This window comes from Notolepis coatsorum (assembly GCF_963971535.1).
Source record: "Notolepis coatsorum genome assembly, chromosome: 2".
In the NCBI taxonomy this organism is placed as follows: Eukaryota; Metazoa; Chordata; class Actinopteri; order Aulopiformes; family Paralepididae; genus Notolepis; species Notolepis coatsorum.
The window spans coordinates 106304782-106330833 of NC_140166.1; the positions used below are offsets into that span (position 1 = coordinate 106304782).

Below are 26052 nucleotides of genomic sequence, written 5' to 3' on the forward strand. Positions count from 1 at the left end.
ATGACAGAAGTCTGATTTTAATAATTCATACACACCCCTTATGTAACTGAACATAATGTATGAAATTGTACAAATTTCATTGTATGAAATGCAACTCCTAATTGACACTGACAGATTACAATCAGATTGTAGTGAAGCGTTGTCTCTTAATTTACATCAGATTGTAGCGAAGGGTTATCAGGTTTTCTTTTCCAAGTAGTTCATAAAGGAACACGCCAACATTCTGGGAAATTAGCTTACCGTCTTCTCCAGAGAGAGACAAGAAGATGCATACCAGTTTCCTCTGTGCGTTCAGTAGAAAGCTATCTGTCTGCACGTTAGCCTAGCTTAGCACAATGAATGGAAGTGGCACAGTGCCGGGTAGCCTAGGCATTGTCTAACTAACACCTCTAGTTAAATGTTGGCGTGTTCCTTTAATGCTTTATGCCTAAATGGTTTTTCCTTCAATAATATCTGTGATTACTGATCAGGGTTTCTCCTCTGGTTCCTTCCTCTTCCTATGGGCACCTTGGCCCCTCCCACTAGACTATTATATTATGTAATGTAACTATTTAAGTCTCCCCAAGAAAGCACTTCGGTAGCTCTACGTTCTGTAATTCAGTAGATTCTTTTATGAAAAACTATTTTCTGATCATCTTTAAAAGTCTGCACTTGTACTTCTACTCGAGTAAATTATTAAGCATGTACTTATTCTTTTACTTGGACGTTTTATTTTTGGTCACAAGATGAGATTTAAAACACAGTAATTCTGGATATAACTGACTAAAGCCTTTTTGATTATAAGGACTTTCCCCAAACCTTGGACTTGTATTGACAAATATTAGTGAAGACTGCCAGATGGAATACACCTGTTTATTTGGGGGGGGGGGGGGGGGGGGGGGCGTTATTGAAGAATGCACATCATTTTTATAATTTGTGTTTAAAAGTAACTTGTGGACAGCGACGACGCCTCCAGGTCAGGTCTGGGCGCTTGCTCAGCGGAGGCAGGACTTGAGGAAGGCAGCGTGACCTCCCACGCGTTACACTTGACCAATGAGAGCCCTCGCTGCCGGGTGAGAAGAGAGCCACTGGCACGTGTCGGAGGAAGCGTGCGGATACTTCAGGGTTCCCTTGTTCCGACCAGTAGGAGAACATGCGCACAACAACCAGGTAGGGGAGGGGGGAATTGGCACAACGACTAAATTGGGACTGGGAGAAAAACTGGAAAATCGGAGAAAGAGATACAAAAAAAAAGTAACTAAATACTTAAAGGGTCACTTCACCAAAAACTGCTGGTTTATTTTGCACATAATCTCACACATCCAAAAACTCATACATTTTGCACTCATTCATTTATTTGGACAGTTATATTGAGAGTAAATTAGTTTGAATATGGCCCGCCCAGTGATATTGGGGACATTGAATCATTTTATTGTGGTAATTGCAGCTCAATTAAATGATAAGGTAACAGTCCCTATATGACATGGTATTGCTATTATCCCGTCGTCCTTCCCCCCCGGGAGCAGACGTGGGCCGTGCCCGGGGGACCAATCCAAGTGCTGCTATCCGTCTTCGTCATCTGTTCTGCATGTTTTTCCATTTGGGTTTATCTCTTTCTGGAGGGGAAACCCTTGCGAGCACAGGGAGAACATGCAAACTCCACACACAGAAAGGCCCGGGAGATATCACACCTGGGTACCAGCAACCTGGTCCCGAAGCGGCAATCAAACCCATGACATTCTTTCTGTGAGGCGACACTGTTAACCACTGCACCACTGTGTATATAAACAAATAATATAGTATATAAATAAACTGCCTTACTGCTGTATTTAAGCCCCTGAGAGAAGCTACAGAATGATTTGTATTAGTAAAACAAACTCGCAGAAATATGTAACATTTCTGAACCAATGCCAATGTGATTTGTATGTTACCTCATAACGCAAGACATTATTGCAAATGGATTTAAGTATGTTTTAACATGCTTAGCCATTATTGGTATTCACAATCCTTCATGGTTCATGGTCAAGTGGCCAGTCTGCTCCACACTGTCGGAGAGTTCACAATACCAACATTGCCACTAGAGGTCGCTCTGGTTTTACTTCCAGAAGAGAGCTTCTCTAAGTGTTTGTTCTCAACCTTTTTTCCACGTCGAGGACCCCCAGATTGATACACATTATGACCCCCAGATTGATACACATTATGACCCCCAGATTGATACACATTATGACCCCCAGATTGATACACATTAGGACCCCCAGATTGATACACATTAGGACCCCCAGATTGATACACATTATGGCCAGATTGATACACATGACCCCAGATTGATACACATTAGGACCCCCAGATTGATACACATTAGGACCCCCAGATTGATACACATTATGACCAGATTGATACACATTATGACCCCCAGATTGATACACATTAGGACCCCCAGATTGATACACATTATGACCCCCAGATTGATACACATTATGACCCCCAGATTGATACACATTGGAATCCCCAGATTGATACACATTATGACCCCCAGATTGATACACATTATGACCCCCAGATTGATACACATTATGACCCCCAGATTGATACACATTATGACCCCCAGATTGATACACATTGGAACCCCCAGATTGATACACATTATGACCCCCAGATTGATACACATTATGACCCCCAGATTGATACACATTGGAACCCCCAGATTGATACACATTATGACCCCCAGATTGATACACATTATGACCCCCAGATTGATACACATTATGACCCCCAGATTGATACACATTATGGCCAGATTGATACACATAATGACCCCCAGATTGATACACATTATGACCCCCAGATTGGTACACATTATGACCCCCAGATTGATACACATTGGAATCCCCAGATTGATACACATTAGGACCCCCAGATTGATACACATTAGGCCGCAGGCCCCTATTTTATAAGACTTTCTTTCAGGGACCCTCTTCTGAGAAGAATACCACATCTGTTTACTGTAGCTGAGGAGGTAACAGTAGTAGTGAAACCGATCAAAATAGTCTGTACTGTTCATTCTCTGGTGAATGAAATAATCTGTACTGTTCTTCAGTATATTCTCTCACTGAGTCTCTGGTGAATGAAATAGTCTGTAGTGTTATTCAGTATATTCTCTCACTGGGCCTCTGGTGAATGAAATAGAGAAATTAAACTGTTCCGTTTTCCTGGGGACCCCCAGAAACTTCAACGACCTCTGGGTTTCCCTAGACCCCACATTGAGAACCACTGTCTTAGTGGTTTGTTCACTCACTCACATCATTCAAGGACCCGTCATTGTAGGGGTTTGGACTTGATCAGGAGCCCTTCATTGTAGGGGTTACGGTCCATCATAACATTTGAGCTGATAACGGTCCATCATAACATTTGAGCTGATAACGGTCCATCATAACATTTGAGCTGATAACGGTCCATCATAACATTTGAGCTGATAACTGTCCATCATAACATTTGAGTTGATAACTGTCCATCATAACATTTGAGCTGATAACTGTCCATCATAACATTTGAGTTGATAACTGTCCATCATAACATTTGAGCTGATAACGGTCCATCATAAGTGTATTCATATACTTTTGGAGGGAGAATTTCAGACCATGCACAACGTTTGCTACACTAGTTTCATTTGAGCAATTTCAGAGACAAGTAGCCTACTCATATTCCAACTTTATGTAAACATTTGACTGAAGAAACGGAACTTATACTTGATGACGAAATAGCTGCACAGTATTCCGTCAATTAAGTGTTCCTTTATTAATCCCCTTGGGGAAATTCAGGTGTCATAGCACCATAGGGGATAATAATACAAATATAAATAATTATACAATAATAATAATAAATAAACAAATAATATAATAATACTCTGGTAAGCATTTAACATTTGTAAAAAGTTAAAGGGTACAATAATACAATATATATATCGCATTAAAGCCCTATTCGTTGCCTGTCGAATAGCCATTTCAGGTGACAAGATCCGTTCAGCGGTTCTCAAGTTACATGTCGATATGTGAGGCGTGCGCCGAAGTACACGGTATTGTACAAATACCACTCTCGAGCCTCTACCTCAGTCAATCATTTGGCGATCTCAAGAATGATTGGACAGGGTTGTAACCAATGAGTAGGGCTTTCCAATGGTACCCCACGTGGGAATGAGCGTATCAGGGATCTAGGTGAAAAGTCACGAGCCAAAACAGGAAGAGAAGTGCATTGAAGTCTATGACTAAATCGTTTTCTGAGCCCTCTCACCTTTTTACCAAAACAGCTTGTAATCACTCATTTCTTAACGGATCTTTATGAAATTTGGACATGTACTACAAAAGACTTCAGGCTATGGACCCAGCCATAAGTAACAAGTTTTTCTACAACTCAAGTTCAGACCTATGTTACTCTATTTCATTAGCACTAAAAGTGAGTTTTCTTTATTGTATCAGAAACTTCAGAATGTCATCTTTCAAACGAGACCAGGCTCATGCATGTGCTATAAAAAAAAAAAAAGTATGCAGTCCTCAAAAACGAAAACTAAAATGGCAAATTTTGGGGGCGCCTGTTCTGTATCGTATGGCTCTCGCTCGGCGTCACTCATGCACTGTCCTCGCACGTGCACGCGCACTGAATAAAAGACCACAATGTACCTTTATATCCCAATATTTGTCTGACCACACCCCTATCAGCTTACCCATATAAGCAGGGGTGGGGCCACCCCCTCGCCTCCTTCTTCGCTTCAACCACAAGGAAGTGCCTCGGTAGATCCCCACTGACGAGGTTGTTAGTAGGAGAGAGCCTGTGGCCGATACTAATCGAGCTCTCATTATGAAAAACGGCGTTCCTCTGTAGAGTGTTTTTGCCATTTTTTGTAGGTGATAAAGGGTTGTGTGTGTCGTGCGACCTACAACTGGGTTGGGTTGGCCACAGAAGCACATGTGTAAGTCTGGTACTGGGGCTCTTGAGAGGGCCCTCTCTATTCTGTGTTTTTTCCTTAGTAAAAATTAGATGGCAGGTTAGCACATGCGCTGTGTGAAGCTGTTAGACGCTTCATGGAGCTGACTATGACTGCGTCATACTCTTTTTTGTCATTACATCGTATCATGGGTGTGGAGTCGTAAAGGGGTGAACTGGTAATCCTTTTCTCCCCTTCTTTGATGGGCAGGGGTTAAAACCTCCTGTCCTTCAAGGTTCCTGTCACGTTGCTGTTCGGCACGTTACAGTGTAAGAGGGGGGGGGGGGGGAGGGAGTTTCCTGGTCCCACGCCCTGGAATATTGGGCGTGTGCACCGCAGAAATTCCCCCGCCATAGAGTATGTCACTGTGCGCGTCTCTGTTGGTAGGACTTCCGTGTGCTGTTCGGGTCCATATGATGGATCTGTTTCGGGGGGTGGTCAGGGCTCCTCCTCACGAAGCTTCTATTCGGGCCTTCTGTGAGTTAGGACTCTCCTTCCATGTGAGGGAGCCTCCTCAGAGTACAGAGCCTCCTCCTCAGATTGTCAAGGTGAGTGGAACCTCAAGAAGGAGTCCTACTCTATTGTGTGTGTATTTGATTCAATTCGATTATTGAGTGTGTATGGGTTCAGTGCCTCCTCCCCGTAGAGCCCTAAAACCAAACTTTTACATGGCTCAAGGTGCAATATATTCTTTTCAATCTGTACAGCTCGCGTGGGAAGTCTCTTTCCGTCTCCTCTCTATGGGAGGGTGGTGGAATGTAAAAATTTAAACAATTTTTACCCCCGGCTGTGTAGACTGGGATACATGCTGTTGGTGCTTCCTTCTTTTCTATTAAAAAGGGTTGGAGTTAGGAAGCATCGCACCCCTCTTGTCGTTCCCCTGGGCGCCTTGGGGATTCAATGACAGGTCTAAATAGCCTGTTCATTGATGTGGTTGTGTCCCGACGCACGCATAGTGCTAGCTCGGGGTGTTCTGTTAAAGATCAGGCGAATGACTGGCACGCCTTGGTTGCTTGAGGTTAAAACAGCGTTTTTATAAAGCAACTGGGATGGAGGTTTTTCCTCTTCCGACGACCTGTTTTGGTTGTCGACGGATTCTCGTTCATATCTGGGGGATGATGACGGAATGGATCTGAACATATGTAGAGGGGTCTCACGCCCTGGGGGTGGGCCACCGGGCGCGGTTCGCACCGAACGTCTGGGTGGCGCCTTTTTTTCATGTTTAAGATCAACACGCTTATCTGCCCCTTCTCCTGGAGTAGGCATGTCGGCGTGGTTAGGGCACGGGACTGGTTCTGGTCACGCTGGTCCAGATCAGTTAAACCCGTTGTCCGCCGGGGATGCAGATCTGCTGTTCTGGTACCCTGAGGGACTTGGGCTTTTTTCAGGGGGAAAAATGCCAGGTCGGTCCGGGTGTCACAGGGTTAAGTGCTATGGAGACCCTGGTTGGGTACATTTTGTACTCTGCACTGTCGTAATGGCTTACGGCCATGCCAACCTGTACACGCTCGATCTCGTCAGATCTCGGCCGCTACGCAGGTTGGTCCTGGTTAGTACTTGGTTGGGAGACCGCCTGGGAATACCAAGTACGGTGTGCTTCGGGCTGGTTCTCCATTCTTTTCGCTCCTCTCTCACGCATGGCGAAGAGGGGCCTGTTGGGGTGGTCTTTGACCTCCTCTGGTGACCCTGTGCTTCCCGTATCGCCAGGCCCGGTCCGAAGTAATGTTTCGTCGACCCGTAGGCCTGGGATAACCCCTTTTTGAAAACTGAAACACTTGTACTGCGGTATAGCCAGTGTATACCCGCAGGTGTGTTTTGGAGTTTTTTCTTGAGGGGTTATAGGAACAACCACCGCATTGGGTAACGACAAGGTGGTTGATTCCCTGGTGTGTTGGAGCAGTGTCAACTCCCGGGTTACCCGGTTGAGGGTGCCCCTGCACGTTCATGACATCTGCCAATCATGTCAGCCTTCTCTGCCTCAACCCCTCTGGGTGGGTTTTTTTTAAATGGAGGCTTGGTCATGCAACAACGCCAGCATACGCCCCTTCCGCCGGGGGGGCTGTTCTCAACTGACTCCTTTGGCGCCTGTCTCGTCCGCAGTGCTCCAGGCTCAGGTTACAGCCTGTTGCCTGGTTTTCCCCGGTGCGCTGCCTGCTTCCGTTGGTTAACCTTTTTTTTGTGTGCTTACGGCCATGCTGACTGCCTGTTCTGCAGGGTCAGTGTGCCAGGCGGTGTGCTATTGGGGGGAAAGGGCCCGCTCTTGGAGAAGAGGGGCCTTATCCGAATACGCTGGCGATGTGGGGGGCGGTGTCACTAAGTGACCGCCTGGTGGGGTCCTGATGCCTGGCGTCATTGACCTCTCCGGGCCCCCGTTTTCCAGGGGATCCAGTCCCTTCAGTGGGTCTGGGTCTTCCTTCGCGCTCCGCTGCTACGGCCTTGCCACGGGTTGGGTTTGCCCTTGACCCCGTGATTCTGGGGGCAGTAACGAGGTTGTTCCTTCCGTTCGTTCCCGGGTGGCATGCGGGTTGTGCGTGTGTGTAGTCGTGGGGTCAGGCCATGGTCTGCTCACCCTGTGCGTTGAGTTGCTTGAGTGCCTCTTCGCACGGTCGGGTCCGTCGCCCTCCCGGGAACCTCCAATAGGGGGGGTGCCCTCCATTAGGGGGGGTCGGGGGGGCTCGGTCCTCCCTGATCTGATGGTTGTGGGGGGCCTTCAGCGGGGTGTATTTGTCGGCCGATGGCTCTCGCTCGGCCTCCCTTGTGCATGAGTGACGCCGAGCGAGAGCCATACGATACAGAACGTTGGGTTATGACTATAACCAAGTTCTGTTAGTGGTGGTGACGCTCGGCGTCCGACGCCGCTGCAGCCCTTGATCTCGCCTTGTGGTGGAAGCATGGGAAGGAGGCGAGGGGGTGGCCCCACCCCTGCTTATATGGGTAAGCTGATAGGGGTGTGGTCAGACAAATATTGGGATATAAAGGTACATTGTGGTCTTTTATTCAGTGCGCGTGCACGTGCGAGGACAGTGCATGAGTGATGCCGAGCGTCACCACCACTAACAGAACTTGGTTATAGTCATAACCCAACGTTATATTTCGTATATAGCTTACGCTCTGCTCTATTGGAAGTATCCCTTTAATCATATTCTATCATGAAAACTTTTCACCACGTGTAGGCACCTGCCCACCTGCCTGACCACTCCCACATCCGCTCCCTATATAAGCGGGGTCATGGCCATACTATCAGCTCCTTCCCTACTTTCACCACGTGAAGTCCATGTAAAGCACTGCTTCAAGTTTAGTGCTTAAAGTAGTTCGTTAGTTATAGGAGCTGTGTTGGCATTGTCTTTTGTTTCGCCCTCTCTCACTAATTTATGGGAGAAAGAAAGGATAATGTCGTCACCACCGGAGAGTCTAGAGGATGATGATCTATTCTGACCTCCACCGCATTTGGGGCATGCGTCACTGAGCAGTTCCCCCGCCGGCGTTGTGCTCCGGCTATGCAGCTGGATACTATGCCGCGAGAGGCGGTCGGCTGTGGGAGAGCTGATGGTCTCTAGGGCGGGTGGTGTTTTGCGACGCGAGCCTCAGGTGTGTCAGTTGTGCAGGGGCATCTGCGCAGCTTGCGTCCCCGCACAACAGCCGGCTCCGAGCAAAAATCCCTTTGTTGCCTCTCCATAGCGGTATGGAGGGGATTCTTGTTTGATGCCCACGATAACACAGTGCTCCTCCTCTTTGTTTTCCTGGTGCCCCGATTCCGAGTCTAGGGGTTTGAGTCCCGGGTCTCTGAAGAGGGATGCTCTGGAGAATATCCCCGAGCTCAAGACGGCAGCAGCCCGCATAAAACGGAGCTTTGCTGCCGATGCCACTGTATCTCTGGTAACACCGTTCTGTGATAGGGACAGGTGTTGCCTCTCCTTTTTTCTTTGGGATAAAGAAGAGGCAGTCGGCTGTCTGAAGTGATCAGGCCTGCTTCGCTATTCCTCACGTTACACAGCTTCAGTAGTAGCCGCTAGCTAACAGTGGGCCTGTCAGAGCTAATCGTTAGCTTGCTGCTGCGTTAGCTGGTGGCTATCGATAGGCCGTTAAGAGCTAGCTGTTAGCCGACAGCTGGCCGTTGGTCGGAGCCGACGGTGGGCCTGTGAAGAGGCTAGCTGTTAGGTTGGTGCTAACCGTCAGCCTGGAGTTAGCTGTTAGGCTAACCGTTGGCATTAGCCGTGGGGAGGTAGGGGCCCTGAACACTCTGACTCGGCGTCATCTCTGGCAGAAGATTTCGTCGGCCTGTACCATGACCGGCCGCAGGATGTGGGCGAAGCGCCGGAGTGAGGCTCCAGTCGTCGCCACTTCTGGCCCCGCCAGCTAGAGGCCTCGTCAACATGGTGGACCAGCCATTTGTTGCGGCCATTCATCCTGCGTCCGAGGGTCAGGTAGGACATTACACTATGCCTCACTCTTCCTTCCCCCCCCCCCGAATGTTTTTGGTTAATAACAATGTTTTTGTTTAACAAAACGTGTGGTTACTTCACTGCATTTTGGAGGGTTACGACGTGTGCTATGTGAACTCACAGCTACAAATGCTGGGGTTGCGATTCTTGCTTGGAGTGTTTGTGCAGTTTAAAAAAAAAATTGTGTTGGTCGCTATTGTGTATAGCTTAGCAAGGCTTGTAGTTCTAGCACTTGGCCAAGGCTTATGTCCTTCTCTCTGCTTAAAGACAGCGTTCTTTCTTATGTGAGTAAAAGTGAACTTGTTGTGTGTGTGTTTCATGTAACGTTTAGGTAAACGTAGCATTAAGTCCACAACTGGTCTGGGTGTTAGCCTACAGAGTTGTACATAGTGGCATATGACCAAGGGCCTTGAGTCCCTCTCTTTAGCTTGATATTTTGTCTTTGCTTAAGGGTAATGATAAAAATAACGGGTGGCAAGTTTTTCACACATAAGCCAGAGCTGTGGATAAAGCCAGTTTTTTTCACAAACAGGGTTATCGGCTGTGGCTGGCGTACATGATGTAAAGCTTTTACTCTACAGGTAAGTATACGTGCTTTCATCTGGCGTGCCATGCAACTGGTGTCACGGCTCTGCTTTCTTATGGCGTCGTATCAGGGGTGAGGTGATGAGGGGGTGGATAAAATACCCCCCCCCCCCGGATATAGTTATATCCTTTACGAAACTGATTGGCCGAGAGGTTGTGCCTTTCTACCTATCAGTCTCCCTGTCGGATTGTCCTGTCTCCCACACCAAATCAGGATAGGTGGGACACGGGATTCCCCCGGCCATTTGAAAACGTCACAGGCACTTTTTCTTGCTGGCCAAGAGACATGTCCGTGAGTTACAGGGCCTGTACTACAGACCGCTGTCATTGTAAAGGATAGGTGATGCAATGCAGTAGAGACAATTTGTCTTCTACTCTGCTCCCTACCAGTAGTGTATATTGGGTCAGAGCCTCCTCCTCAGGGAGTTTCAGAGCCTCCTGAGTTTCGGAACCTCCCTCTCAGTGAGAGAGCCTCCTCAGAGTTTCAGAGCCTCCTCCTCAGAGAGTCTTAGTCCAATTGTTACATGAACCGTTTTCAATTGTTTTACTCACGTTGTGGTCTCTCTGGGAGAATCGCTGTCTTCTCCTCTTACATAAAGAACATAATTGATGTGTTTTTATTCCCAGGCTCGAGAGGCCATTGAAGCACAAGCGTGTTTTCTTATTGGCCAAGAGACATGTCCGTGAGTTACAGGGCCTGTGCTGCAGACCACTGTCATTGTAAAGGATAGGTGATGCAATGCAGTAGAGACTATTTGTTCTTCTGCTCTGCTCCCTACCAGTAGTGTATATTGGGTCAGAGCCTCCTCCTCAGGGACGTCACAGGGGTTGATGTCATGAATGTGTGTGTCATATAGATGCCACCACGAGTTGCCCTTAACAGTGGCGTGTATTGGTCCATACTGTGTTGTACCTTTTGCACGATGTTAGGGGGTTGGTCCTTCTCCATTTGTTTTCACCCCTCCCCTCCCTGCTAAACCGGGGATGGGAGGGGGCTGTCGGGGAGGCTGCTTCTGTCAACTCCTCTATGCATCCCTGTGTAGTTCTTTAGTTTTAGTTCTTTAGTTCTTTAATAGTTGTCATACAGAAGTACAGAATACTTTCATACAAAATGCTTCTTACTGTTACGCTCCAGAGACTGTGCTAGACAAGATAGTATCAAATAACATAATAACATAATATAGCATGAATTTAGAAGAAGAAAATGAGGTCACAGTGTTCGGTATAGACATATGTACAATGTTCTGAGTTACCATATAATATACAATACACAATACTATGCAGTGTACTAATGTACAGTACTATCTAGTGCAAAGCAGAAATGGGATGAGGTACAATTTTAGGTACAATTTACAGTAAGGTGTACGAGTTGTAGTGCAATCCTTCATCCATAAATATAAAGTGTGGGGAGTGGGTGCTACAGTGTGTTTGTTTAAAGTGGGTGTGTGCTATAAAGTGTGTGGAGTGGGTGCTACAGTGTGTTTGTTTAAAGTGAGTGTGTGCGTGTGGATGTGTGTGCTATGTGCGTTTGGTGCCTTGCCCTCAATGACCTGTTGGCCTGGGTTAACCCTTTTTTAAACCTGAAACGCTTGAACTGCATTGTATAGCCTGTGTATACGCGCAGTTATGTTTCTGGGGTTTCTTAGTGGGTTAAGGGAGCAACCGCCTCCTGTTAAAGTAAACATAGGGGGGTGGTTGTCTCCCCGGTGTGTTGGTAGCAGAGTCGCCTCTCAGGTTGAGCCCGGGTCTGACCCCGGATGCCTGAGAGTATGCCCCCGCATCTTTCATGAACCTCGACCCCGCGGGATTAATAAATTGGCGGGGTCAGGGTTCGTGGTGGAATCTGTTCACTGGCGGAGTTGGCTAGCTCCAACTCCGCGAGGTTCGTGGCCCCATGAGATTGTGACATGGTGCACGACATACCGAACACCCTTTCCGCCGGGATACTGTTCTTACAGTAAGCCCCTTAGGCGCCTGTCTAGTCCGCAGTGCTCCGGGCGCAGGTCGAGTTCTGCTCTTAAGACCTGTCGACCTGGATTGAGGGATCAACCTCCTTGGAGGGTTGTCTCCCCGGCATGCCAGCTGGCCCCAAAACATTGTAGGGGGGAAGCCTCCTTGGGAGCGCTTCGGAGCGGCGTGCCAAGGGGAGAAGGGCCTTCACCTGGTTTAGGCCCTGTCCGATACGCTGGCGATGTGGGGGGTGGTGTCACCACTGACCGTCTGGTGGGGTCTCGACGCCGCAGCCTCATGGACCTCACCAGGCCCCTTTTTCAGGGGGTCCTATACCCGAGGTGGCCTGAGGCTGGGACCTCCTCCGCGCCCCGCTGCTACGGTCTTGCCGCGATGTTGGGGGCTGTGACGTTTTTTTCCCCCTTCACGTCCGTTCCCTGGTGGCGTGTGGGATGCGCGTCCGAGTGGTCGCGGGCCCTTCTAAACAAAGGTAAGTCCCACGGTCTGCTCACCCTGTGCGTTTGAGGTGCTAAACCCTCTTAGCACAGTCGGGTCCGATCTCCCTCCCAAGGGGGGGGGGGCGGGGGGGCCCGGATCCTCCCCGGTATTCTGATGGTTGTAGGGGACCTCAGCGGGTACATCTGTCGGGCTTCCACTCTGCTCAGCTCTTGTGTTCCAATAGAGCAGAGCGTAAGCTATATACGAAATATAACGAAGGTTATCCCATAACAATAGTTATATGAGTAATAGCGAGCGCTCTGCTCTGACTCACTGAGGACCCCACGCCGTCTTCCGTTTCGGCTGTGAAAGACTGGGGAAGGAGCTGATAGTATGGCCATGACCCCGCTTATATAGGGAGCAGATGTGGGAGAGGTCAAGCAGGTGGGCAGGTGCGTACACGTGGTGAAAGGTTTTCATGATAGAATATGATTATTTAAAGGGATACTTCCAATAAGGCAGAGCGCTCACTATTACTCATATAACTAGGGTTATAGGATAACCTTCGTTAAGAGGTGTGAAATATCACAGAAGTAACAACTAATTCAGCTTTCTTTCCACCTTTTGCAATAAAATATAGTATGTCAAATGGACCAAAACTATAACTTGGCCGGAGAAGCTGGTAGTACACACAGACATGTTCTCGACTACATTCAACCATATGTAGAAAGTAATTATCAAATGGTTTTTGTTAGCCTCAGTAGTGGAAAAAGTACATAAATCCTTTACTTAAAGGTAGAATCTGTAATGCTGCCAAACAGCGACCTCTAGGCAAAAGAGCCCAGCTCGGCATTGCACTTAGTTTACATTTACATAAACAAAGTGCAATAAATACCAAGCAGGACTCTTTTGCCTAGAGATCACTGTTTGACAGCATTACAGATTCTACCTTTAAATAAAAGTGGAAATACACCAATGAAAAGTAAAAGTCCTCCATTAAAAATTCTACTTGAGTGAAAGTATAACGTATTATATCGAATGCACTTTAAGTAAAAGTATATGACATTCAAATGACATTCAAATGGAATTTCTATCAGGGTGGCCATCTTTAGTGAGTATATATCTTAATCTGTATCTGGTATTATTACTGCTAATCTATTTGGGTTCTAGATTCACACAAATGTATTTCATCATCCAACGCAAAGTAACATCCATCAACCATTTCTCCTAATGTAAAGAAAAATACCCTACAGATTTATTAGTCATCACAGACCAACACTGATATGTGTTGTATGACCTTTGCATGCGATGGCGGAGTTGTTTGGTTCTTATTAGCAAAGTGTGTGTGTGTGTGTGTATGGATGCATGCGTGGGAGAACAGAACACGTTTGCATGAGCTTTCTTCCATGAGACTTGAATGTGTATGTGTGTGTGTGTGTGCGTGTGTGTGTGTGTGCGCGTGTGTGCGCGCATGTGTGTGTTTTTATATGGGGTGGCATACAGCTGTCCTTGGAGGTCAAGTCGTCTCCCCTTTCTGCTTCCTCGGAGCCGACACTGCCGTGAATATCCAAGTATGATGTCACAGCCTCAGCAGCCCCGGGCAGCCGTCCCAAAGTTCTGTTTCCACAGAGACCTGTCAAACATCAAAACAACCTGCCATCCTTTTTGTGGAGTGTGTGTGTGTTAAAGGAACACGCCAATATTTTGGGAAATTAGCTAGATTGAGCTAGCTACTCCAGAGAGAGACAAGAAGATGGATACCAGTTTCCTCTCTGTGCGTTCAGTACAAAGCTATCTGGCTGCATGTTAGCCTAGCTTAGCACAATGAATGGAAGCGGACAGTGACGGGTAGCCTAGACATTGTCCAACTAACACCTCTCCCCCGAAGGCTACCCGTCACTGTCCGCTTGTCTCTCTCTGGAGAAGACGGTAAGCTAATTTCCCAAAATGTTGGTGTGTTCCTTTAAGGGTCAGCGGGTTTAGGGGTATGGTGGTTGGGGGTTTCTAAGATGAGTATAGGGAGGTGTAGTGGTTACGTCATCGTTGTTTTCCGGCCGGTCCACCTCGCTTGAAATTGCAATGTATTTCCAATGGACACATTTCTAAATCGTCTCGTTTAATTAAAAACAAATAAAGCATGAACATTGGCATGGTGTACCTTTCTGTGTGTATTCATCCACAATAGCTCAACATGAAAAAATTCGCAATTAATCGTACAATAATTACTTATAATTTTATTTCAACCAAAAATGTTTAAACAATAATGTTAGTGCTAGAAGGGAACTCATTTTGTGCAAAAATGGAAAGCTTGTCAATGTTCATGAGGCAGAATTATTACAATAGCTGATAATAAATTTTCCCAATGATAAATCCCTATACGGGTGGACCGTGCGGGAAACTAAAGTGACGTCAGTGACTACACCTCCCTATAGACATCAGGCTACCTGTGGTGGTTGTGATGAATGAATTTTGAATGAGTTTTATTTGTATATCGCTTTTCCAAACAAAGTTACAAACTTTAAAAACAAATGTTAAAACAAATGTTAAAAACAGCAAACAGGAAAGGCGAAAAAAATCAAAAATAGAATAGAAAATAAAACAAGAGAAAAAGAGACAAAAAACCTTTCAAACTGGATTTGTAGGCAGATTGATAAAACAGCTTATGCAATCAGAGCTGACCTAGACCCATAACATTAGGAAAAACATTTAAAAAACAGACGTGTCTTTAAAAGAGGACACTGACTCTGCTAGCCTAAGATCCAGAGCATGGGTGCCCGGGCCGCAAAAGCCCGGTCCCGCCGGGTGACCAGGCTAGTTTTATAAGGAACCAGGAGGGCCTTACCCACGGATCTGAGGCAGCGATCTGGAACATGGGGTTCCAACAAGTCCACAATGTAGCTGGGGGCCAGTCCATGTAGGGCTTTAAAAGTAATCAATAAAATCTTAAAATCAATTCTACAGCTCACAGGCAGCCAGTGTAGAGCAGCCAGGATGGGTGTTATATGGACACGTTTCCTTGTGTTGGTGAGTAGTTCTGCACCATCTGGAGACGTGATATGGCTTTTTTGTTGATGCCTGAATAGAGGGAGTTACAGTAATCTAATCGAAGAAATAAAAGCATGTATGACCGTTTCAAGGTCTGCAGAGGACAACAATTATTTTATTTTGGCGATGTTCCTGATCTGGTAGTAGCAGGACTGGACTACTTTAGTAACTTGGGTGTTGAAGGATATGTCTGGGTCAAAGAATACGTCCAGGTTGCGGGCTGAGCGTGAGCCATTAGAGGCCAAGGTGCCATGTTCAGAAAGGAAGGGGTGGGTGGAATTTGGGGCGCCGAATATAATTATTTCAGATTTAGCTTCGTTCAGATTTAGCTTTGTTCGTGATAACAGCAGCGTTTCGTAAACTATGGGTTGAGACCCAACATGGTTTGCGGGCCGGTTTCTGGTGGATCCCTACATGATAAGAGCTGGTCTTGGCAAAGCCTACCGGTACTTGGCCCTGTATTGGAAAGCAGGCTGCCTGATACCCTGTCTGTCGGCGGTACACAGGTCATGACGACACCTCGTCACCCCAACCCATCTTGGATTTCTTAGTTGTAAATAATGTCCCAACTGGTTTAGAACAGTGTGTTCAAATGCAGGTGCTATTCTGTGCCGCTTTCACATGCAACATACAGTAGTAGGCAACATAGGCTTATTCAGATCTTAAAGGGATATTTCACTTTAGTAGAACTAGTAAAAAAGAATCAATCTTACCTCATCTAAAGTCATCTACACGTAAACGAGTTACCACGGCTGTCCTGGTTGTCTGTATATGTGCCATCATCACTATTACTACTGTCTGATTGACTCCTGCCACGCACTACTGTTCACTACTGGTATTATTGTCATTATTACTTGCACTTTGTTCTATGTTCTATTACCTACAGTATGTACCTATCCTACCTGTACCCCCCACCCCATTCAGCTATGACACTTGAATTTCCCCCAAGGGGATTAATAAAGAAACACTTGACTTGCTGTCAACACTACCATTCCTCCCAGGTGTCAGGCTCACTTCCATTCATTTGGGGGACCTAGTTTAGAAAAACGAGTACCTTTGACATTTGAAAAATATATTGCACAGAATGATATTGCTGTATTATTTGTTTATAATATATCAGAAGTATTATATTTCGACTTGGTCCTCAAAATGAATGGAATGGGTGGAATGGTGGGAGGAATGGTGGTGTTGACAGCGGATGACAGGGATAGCAGTGGTCACTGGCTTACTTGTACATTACTTTACATAGAGGTAAGACTGATGCTTTTTGACAAGTTATAATAATGTGAAATATCCCTTTAAAGGGGCATTCTTGTGAGGTTTTGGTCCGCTCCCTGCCACACGCTCCGTTCCTTTAAGGTACTATGTGATTAATGCATTCCCCGCCACGCGCTCCGTTCCTTTAAGGTGCCGTGTTTGATTGGTGCTTTCCCCGCCACACGCTTTTGGAGCAAGTATCAATCTCATCCCGCAGCTGTCACAGCTTGTAATTAGCGCCTCTGAAGGCTTTATATGCTCAGACCCCCTTTCTATCGACGTTGGGTGGTTCTGAATTACACCTGCATATACCTGCCTTCCCCGTCGCTGTTTTTTGCTATCCAGGATCTTTTGTGGAGAACTGCTGTGGAGAACCTGGTTCCCCGTTCGGAGCTACGCCTCGTAATCTGCCCGCTTCTCGCGTTGCGCTCTGGTGAGTTTTTGGAAACTGTCTTTTGGATTATCAGTTTTTTGTGTGTTTGGTGAACACCGAAGAGATCCCGTTTTTGTTTGTACTGGACTCACCTAATTTTTGTGTTAGTTTAACACTGAAGATACCGTATTGTTTTTTTCTCTGGACTCTGCTAACTTGTGTGTGGTACACCGAAGATCAAGTCACTTGGATTTATACTGGATCAGTCACCCTCTCTGCCTCTGTGTGTGCGTTGGGCTAACTCTGATTTCTCTCTCTCTCCGTTTCCACCGGGAGTGAAAGCTGGGAGTATCTGCAGAGCCGCTTCAACGTCACTAGCCAATTCCTCACCACTACCTACTGGGAGTATCTGCAGAGCCGCAACATCTTCACATGCCAGATTCCCCGTTTGTTCGATTGCTGTACTTCATTCCATCTTGTGACTCTGTAAATAAATACGCCCTTGCTTTGGCTAACTCTGAACTTCCTCTCTGTGCCGTTGCGTTTGAGGTCGGTTACAAACCATAACAATTCCACCTATAAGCAATTTTTTGTTCAAGAAAAGCACTATATAAATCACATGTATTATTATTATTATTATTATTATTATTATAATACACCTATCTATCTTATGCTAACGTATGTCTATTGTATTGCACTGCTCTTATTCTGTCTATTCTGTCTACTTATTCCATGTCTGCACTTAATGCATTGCTTTTATTTAGTCAGAAACCTGCTAATAGTCTTTTATATATATTAGAGAGAGAGAGATTTAAATGACATTACTGTAATTCATTTATATTTCAATATATATTTCTTTAATTAAAATTTCTTTTTTTCATAGGTTTTAATGACAGAAATCTATTACAAATGTACAAACAAAAGGATCTGATGGTTGACTGTGTCGATGGCTGCAGATAGGTCTAGGAGAATCAGGACAGAGGAGAGGCCTTTCGCTTTTGCTAAGTGAAGTGCCTCTGTGACCGCAATGAGGGCTGTTTCTGTGAAGTGACCAGTCCTGAAGCCTGACTGATTAGGGTCTAGGAGGTCATTCCGTAAGAGATAATCAGTGAGTTGGTTGGATACAGCACGTTCAAGTGTTTAGAAAGGAAGGAGAGAAGAGATACAGGACGATAGTTGCCTATATGACGGTGGGGTTCATGTTTTTTTTTTTTTTTATGAGCGGTGTGACTCTGGCTTGTTTTAGGGAGGTGGGGACCACCCCCGAGTTGAGGGAGGGGTTGATGGTTGCAGTTAGGAATGGGATGATGTCTGGTGCTGTGGTCTGGAGGAGTGTGGAGGGTAACTGATCCAGCTGGCATGTAGTCGGACGGTTCGATGTTACCAGTTTCAGGGTCTCGGCGTCTGTAATGGGAGAGAAAGATGACAGAATGAAGGATGAGGTTCTCGATTCAGAATGAGCTGCGGATGTTCTCCACTTGTTCCTCAAAGATGATCGCAAATTCTTCGGCAGAGAGAGATGAGGGGGGAGGGGTGGAAGGGGAGTGAGGAGGGAGGACATGGTAGCATACAGTTTGCGAAGGTTCTTGGCAGAGGCAGAGTAAAAAAAAAAAAAATTTACTGCTAAAGTATATAAAACAAACTTAAAAATTATATATATTTTTGACTAATGTTATCTTCTATAAAAAGATGACTGTGTATGTTGCCATGTATGTGTCCGCCATGGATATACGTCACCAAGATGTGAACGAGGAGTGGAATAAACTCAACACGAGAAAGCAAGGCAGGCGATGGAGAGCAAGGACACACGCATACGCAGCTGAAGTTGGGTGGTGGGGTGACACCATAGTCGGTGGCAGGCAGAAGCCAGAAAGGAAGAGGAGGCCCACAGGTATCAGGCCCCCAATAAATACCCACTTGGTGACGTGGTCGCTGGTCCCACAGGGCCGACACACCCTTCACAATACCGCACTTGACCGCGCGCGGCACACATACCGGTGGCGATGGGCCCCCTGCATAGTTTAGTCCACTTCCCCAATAGATCTCCCCGATGTTGTGTCCCTGCCACTGGCCAGGGTGTGCCTATCAAATCAAATGTATTGAAAGAACCGCAATCACAAGTTAATGTCCCCATGGGCCGGACAAGTCTTCTTTAAACAAGTCAATAAGAAACATCACAATAAATCAAGAACAAAAAAAAACACCATGAAATCCAAAATAAATGTAAAATAAATAAATGCAACACTCCCAGTCATACCCCAGCGAAGGTAAGGAAAAACTCACAAAAAACCTAGCAATAGGAAAAAAGCACCACAGGCAATGTGGAGGAGAGAAACCTTAGAATAAAGAATAAAGAGACGTTTGATAAAACACAAATATGTACATGCAATAGCAACTGGAGTAAATTTTGGAAAGATCTAAATAGAATAGAGCTAATAACGATTCCCGGGCAGCTTGTCTAAGTGTATTATACACATGCACACACACGCACGCACGCACGTGAATTGGGTTCAGCACCTCTTTCCCTTGTATTAAAAAAAAGAAAAGAGTAAAAACCCTCTACAAAGTACATTAGGTAGGCAGTACATCTGACCTGTTCCTGGCTCCTTAAAGCATCGTAACTAAAGCAAATGTATTGCTTGATGTTGGAAGAGGTCTGCTGGTGCCTCTAAACACAGAGATCAGTGAGGTTGTTTGTTGACACACAAAAATATAAGCAACACATCCCATCTCTTACATGTCGACTAAACTGAGTTCTTGTGCAAACAACCTTGTAACAGAGAAGCGCAATACGGTGAGTGACAGGTCACGCTCTTCTTTGATGTCCATGGAAAGTAAATTATTGCTGTGGGGAAATTGAGAGGGAGTTACAGTGGCCCAATCAGTCACATGCCCCGTAGCCTGCCCTCCAAACCCCCCCAACCTGGCACATCAAAATACAATAAATATTATGGGCGAAAAATGGATCGGCCAACACGATGACTGGCCCTATAGCCCCACTATAAATCTGTCAGACTTTATGCTGTACTACCAGGCCTCTCATCCCCATCTGATTCAGACTAGGAGTAAGATAATCATAATGTCAGAAAACGGTTTGTGTCACCAACATTCATGGTTTCATGGAAATGGGAGATATGGTATGACTTGCCCTTTTTTTTATTTGGACCTGTATAAGACTTCAGTGTTTTCCAGCTTATATCGGTTTTTTTCCGGATATTGCAACCACTACAGAAAAATGTGAGTACACAAGTTCAAGTTCAATTCAAGTTCAGACCTCTGTTACTCTATTTCATTAGCACTAAAAGTGATTTTCCTTTTTTGCATTAGTAACTTCAGAATGTTATCTTTAAAAAAAGACCAGGCTCATGCATGTGCTATAAGTATAAAGTATAAAGATAAGCTTTGCAAAGAAAAAAATGCTGTCCTCAAGTTCAAGTAAAAAAAAATGCCACTTTTCTGGGTGCCTACTCAGAATGTCATTCAGCTGATCTTTTGTTGTTGTTATATTTTGGATATTGATGATGTATTTCACCTTTGTGACATCATACAGACAACAAGGGTCAGCCAGGCTAGCGATTTTGAAATTGACATTCCTTTAAGCATATAAGCAGCTGATCGCTATTCCATAGACAACTGTATATGTGCGCACATGACAGATTCATCAATGACGTGGTGTTTTCAGTGAGGAAAACATCGCCCCCCCCGTTTGTTTTTGCCCTCTTCCCTCTTAACATCTTGTTGTGCCACATTTCCCACCACAGCGTTGCAGAACGTCCAGAGACCGTGCCAAGTGGCCGTCATCTTTGTAGCCCCCCACCGGGCAGCTGCTACGTCAGGCCCTTCAGCTTCTCCATCGCCAGGGCCAGAACACGGGAGGGAGGGAGGGTGCGCCGGGGGAATAAGCAGAGACACACCATTACGTCAACCGTCCTGGCAGGGAAAAAAAGGAGGCAGAAGTTACTGAGAGACATGACTGATAGTAATGATCAAAGATATAAAAGATAAAAGCTGTAACTAAGTATGTAAACTAAGCTATGTAGAGAATGCAGTCCTAATGCAATTTGAGGAGTCTGTGTGGTGTAATGCAAGTGGAATTAGGCTTGGTGTCTTTGAACTTGATTTAGGCGGCACGCTCAAGACGTTGGAATTTAGTTGTAGTAGTGCAAGTTACCGGACAAGTTACCATCACTTTACAGACAAGTTACCATCACTTGGACAACTCGGACTAGGCTGTTGAGCTGTTGGTATGCAGGAAAGAGTGTACATTAAAAGGTGAAACGTATAACATTATGGAAGATGACTTTGATGGTATCTACTACACTGTACCTGTGAGTTCCTTTCCCCCTAATCATGACGTGCGTGTGGTGAGCGACAATGCCAGTGGGGTGACCGTAGCTGTTGAATAGCCACAAGTACCCAGCCTATATAAGGCTGTTCTATTCCTATTGCTTTTCCTTTGGGGGGGTCCAATGGAACATTGTCCATTACAATGCAGGTCTGTAGACATCCTCTGTTGACAATTTGATGATGAAACCCCCCCCCCCCCCCCAACACTGATGGAAGTGTTTGGATCTCTTGCCTAATGTCCTTATAAATGTTGTTTCTGAAAACTTCTTCATACATTCATAACCAAGCTCCCACGGCCTCTCGGAAGGTCAGCCGTGTAACTGAACACTGTTATATGTGGGGAAAGTAAAGCTGTGCGACTGGATGCCTGGCCGGGGCGAATGGACGCTCATATTAATGGACTTTTAAGGGTGGTGTTATTATCCATCTGATTGACAGGCTCATATGATATTTTACTGCTGCTGTCTTATCCACAGCTAAGCAGTTTGGAACAAATTGGAGCCAATCACTTGACCGCGCCGCACCAAACGCACCCTTCTTCTCAGCGCTGGAACGCAATCCAATTGTAAACCAAGTAAAGAAAAAAGAAAAGAAAAGGAACGCCGGTGCCACTGCCTTCCTTTCTAAACCCTCTCCTCTTATTTGGAGGGCTACCAAATCTGAGATGACCTTGCATTTGACATGGAGCTTAGTGTGGATTCTTCAGAAGGATCTCTTCAAACTTCTGGAGACAGAATACTCCCCCGACGTTTCCACACTGGTGTATTGTTCTTGATAAAAGGGCCCGAAGACTATAGTTTTGGAAAATGTGAAGTGCTCTTGTGCCTATTTGTGGGCTGGCTATAAATAGTGCGGTGGGGGGCCGACGCATGCTCGCGTTTGATTGGAAATTGCACTGCCTTGAGAGTCAGAGCTGTGGAAATCTCTGTCAGAGGGACAAAGAGAAACGTGCTAATGGTGAGTCGACGCCGAGATCTTATGGGAAAATAGTTTGTTTTCATTGGGCATCGTCTGTTGTGATGTAATAATCATAGATGTGTCGACCAGGGGGAATAACTTGTTTCTACAAAACATCTCTTTATGTTTGATGATGTTTTATTATGCTTGATGATGTTTGATTATGCTTGATGATGTTTGATACAACATTACATTACATATGAAAAAAATAAATAAAAAAAGTTAAACTACAAACATACAGGCATATTTCTCTTATAATACAGCTTCTAAAAACTTTCAGCTGTCCTGAATAATTAAGGGATCCTTTTTTTTTTCTGTTTTAGAAGGCTAACACTGTCAAACTCCTCTCTTTTTCAGCTACCGCCTCTCTGGGATTAAATCAAACTCAAGTGACAAAGAAAAGTATTTTCCCCCTCTTTTCTTTGTGCACCAGGACAACAGCTTGGCTCCTCTGGGGAGTTTCTCTCTGACACTCTGACCCCTCCTCCTCCGTGTGTAACTCTATCTCTTGGAAAATGAGTTCCAGAAGGCTGATGACACGCTCCAATTCGGGCGAGGGGAGATCCAGCTCTAACAATGGGGATGAGGCCAATGGGACTAGCCGGCCCGGTGGCCGTAGCTACCTCTCCAACGTGAGGCCGGAAAACAGGTAGACATTCCCGGTCCTGACTATAGTGCGGTGTGCCGTGGTGTTCTCTGTTGAGAACCTCCCGTGTGTCACAAGGGGCTTACCTCTACTCATTACAGCATGTGAGGTCACAGTAGGGATACCACTGATAAAGAAATAATGTACAGATTCTAGGAAGTAACCATGGTAAACGTTTGACTTCACAGGCTATTAACGACACAGCAAGGACAGTAATTAAGTAATTCGTAAATTATGTGCAGGTAAAAAAAAAATCATCACCAGTAACTTTGTGTAATGCCTGGTAATTAAAAGGAAGCAGGTAGAAGCTTATAGCCTACAGAGTGCCAATCTGATCCATTACTTTAACCATAGACTAGAATCAATTGTTTGGGGTTATATCACAAACAATTACAGCAATCTAATCATGGTGTCTTCATAGGAGAGATCTAACATCATTCTTTGTGTACAAAAAACAACAGAAAATCAAGTTGGTTTACAGTAAAGTTGACGTTGTATTCTGAAAATAGGGAGGCAGAGATGATGAAATCCCTGCCCATATCCATTCTGAGAACTAATCTAACTGACCTCGGTGTCCGATGATACAGAATGCCGATCTTATCCATTCGTCTTGTTTGGGGTATGGATGGATGTAATCCTTTTTTCTCTCCATGAGACAGTTGTAACATTGTTCCTTGTGGTAGAATAGGAGACAATCAGGTTGGTCTTCTTTGATTTCTGACATGCAAACATGAACCATGGCTCTCAGCTTTTATTATCAAGGAAATTCTTTCATACCTTATTTTAGCCCATGGTTATTGGCTTGATATCCGATACCAGTATCTGTGTCTTAAACTAAGGCTTATGTTTATTTCCATTAACCCCAATGCACTACATTTTCTATATGTAGAAGTAGCTTCCATGGTTACTGCAGTTGTTAGAATACCCTGCTGACTGGGAGAAACACATCAACTATATAAACATTTATCAACAATACATATTGTAACAACTGCTTCTGTATGGCTTTTTCCCCCTAAATATTTTTCGATTTAGAGCACCCCTATTAGCATATTACATGGTAACGTTAGCCTAGCTTAGCACAATTAATGGAAACCTACAGTGCCGGTTAGCCTTCGGGAGAGGTGTTAGTTGGACAATGCCTAGGCTAACCGGCACTGTCCGCTTCCATTCATTGTGCTAAGCTAGGCTAACGTGCAGCCAGATAGCTTACTATCTTGGCATATCCCCCTGAGACACACATGTAGACATTTCACCAGAGGGGTCAGAGTGCAGGCTCAGTCACGTCCTGCACCCCTAAAGCATGTAGGGATTCCGTGCCTCGCCTCAAGTATACTTAGGAAGTTATGAGAACATTTGCTATCACGAAGGATCAGACTTCTTCTGGTTACAGGACGTTCTCTCTAAACAACAGGCCACCCAGCCAGCCCAATATAAGCAATGAAAGCTATTTTAGCTGCAAATGTGACATCATTAAAACTTTAACCCTAAGAATCAAGAATCAAGAGGTTTATTTGTCACATACATACCAGGGCATACAGTGAAATACGGGTGGTCATGCCCGCATTGATTGGGCAAAATACAATAATAAAATATAATAAAATAGACATAGAAAAAATTAAATAGATAAGACACAAGATATGCATGGTAAAAAATAAAAATAAAAGACATGCTAGGTTCCTGAGAAACTGGTTCTTATATACACTACTATGCAATATACAATTTACAATGTTAACTCTTAATGTATCTAAACTATACAGTACCTCCTTCTTTTAAAGTGTTTCTAAAGATTCTATTTTTTAAAGTGACATTTTGTTTAAAGTGATTGTTTTAGCGGTTGCCGCATGAGTGGTGTGTGTGTTTGTGTGTGTGTGTGTGTGTGTGTGTGTGTGTGTGTGTGTGTGTGTGTGTGTGTGTGTGTGTGTCTGTGTGTGTCTGTGTGTGCTCATGTGTATTTGTGAGTGGAGAGTTCAGTGTTCAGTGTTCTGATGGCCTGGGAGAAGAAGCTGAGTCGTTCTTGCAGCGTGTGACCGTAGGCGCTTGCCTGACCGCAGAAGCTTAAACAGGCTGTTGTTGGGGTGGTGAGGGTCTTTCATAATTCTGCAGGCTCTGGATTTGCACCTCCTGTTATATAAGTCCTGCAGGGGTGGTAGTGCAATACCCGTAGTATGCTCAGCTGAGCGCACCACTCTCTGGAGTGCCTTCCTGTCCTGTGCTGTGCTGTTTCCAAGCCAGGCAGTGATGTTTCCAGTCAGAATGCTCTCTACAGCCCCGAGTAGAAGGAGTGGAGTATCTTCCCCGATACTCTGAACTTCCTTAGCTGTCTCAGGTGATAGAGGCGCTGTTTCGCCTTTTTCACCACAGAATCTGTACTTGAAACTGCTCACCCTGTCCACGATAGCCCCGTTTATCCACAACGGCGTGTGTGTCCCCTGCTGTATTCTCCTAAAATCCCTTGGGGTATACAATCACCCTGCTGTGATTAGAATTGTGAGAACTGAACATTTAGCTGACACTTTTATCCAAAGCGACTTACAAGTTCTGCATGACAAGTCAGCAGGAAGGGTACGCTGAGTAACAATGTTCATCAAACTGTTGAAACTTGGTGCTTGGGGTGCTGCAGTGTTGAGTGCATAGTAGTAGACGTAGTAGAAAAGACTCACGCACATCCAAAGTATAGTCACGGGTGCTTGACTCAAATAGATATGTAAAGTTGTTGAAAAAAAGTCAGCACACCGTCTGCAGTGTTCCCAAGTTTAATATAATTTAACACAACGTTTCGGCCTGTGGCCTTTTTCAAGTGTCACCAACATGTGAAAAGGGGTGGGGTATATACATATTAGAGGTCAAGGTTGAACCAGGTCACGGTTCAAATCAATTAGCCTATAGGCTACAAATTTACAAAACATACTGCAGCTCAAGTGCCAGAACATACGGTACATAGTTACAATAACAGTAGTACGGTAGTTATTAGTTAGATGTAACACACCTTCACATGCAAAATAGAGAAAAAAATATATAATAAGAAAACTTAAAAAACAGACAAATTAAAAAACAG

General features: G+C 45.2%; 1 protein-coding gene across 1 annotated transcript in view; it reads left to right on the forward strand.

The window, feature by feature from the left end:
* Positions 1–22866: 22866 nt before the first annotated feature.
* LOC311223480 (alpha-protein kinase 3-like) overlaps positions 22867–26052 on the forward strand; it is a gene marked incomplete at both ends in the record, with an annotated part of 42735 nt that continues 39549 nt past the window's right edge. Inside the window, one exon of the mRNA XM_084308266.1 lies at positions 22867–23000. Within this exon, the coding sequence (XP_084164392.1) occupies positions 22867–23000 (134 nt within the window). The remainder of the gene's footprint in view (positions 23001–26052) is intronic.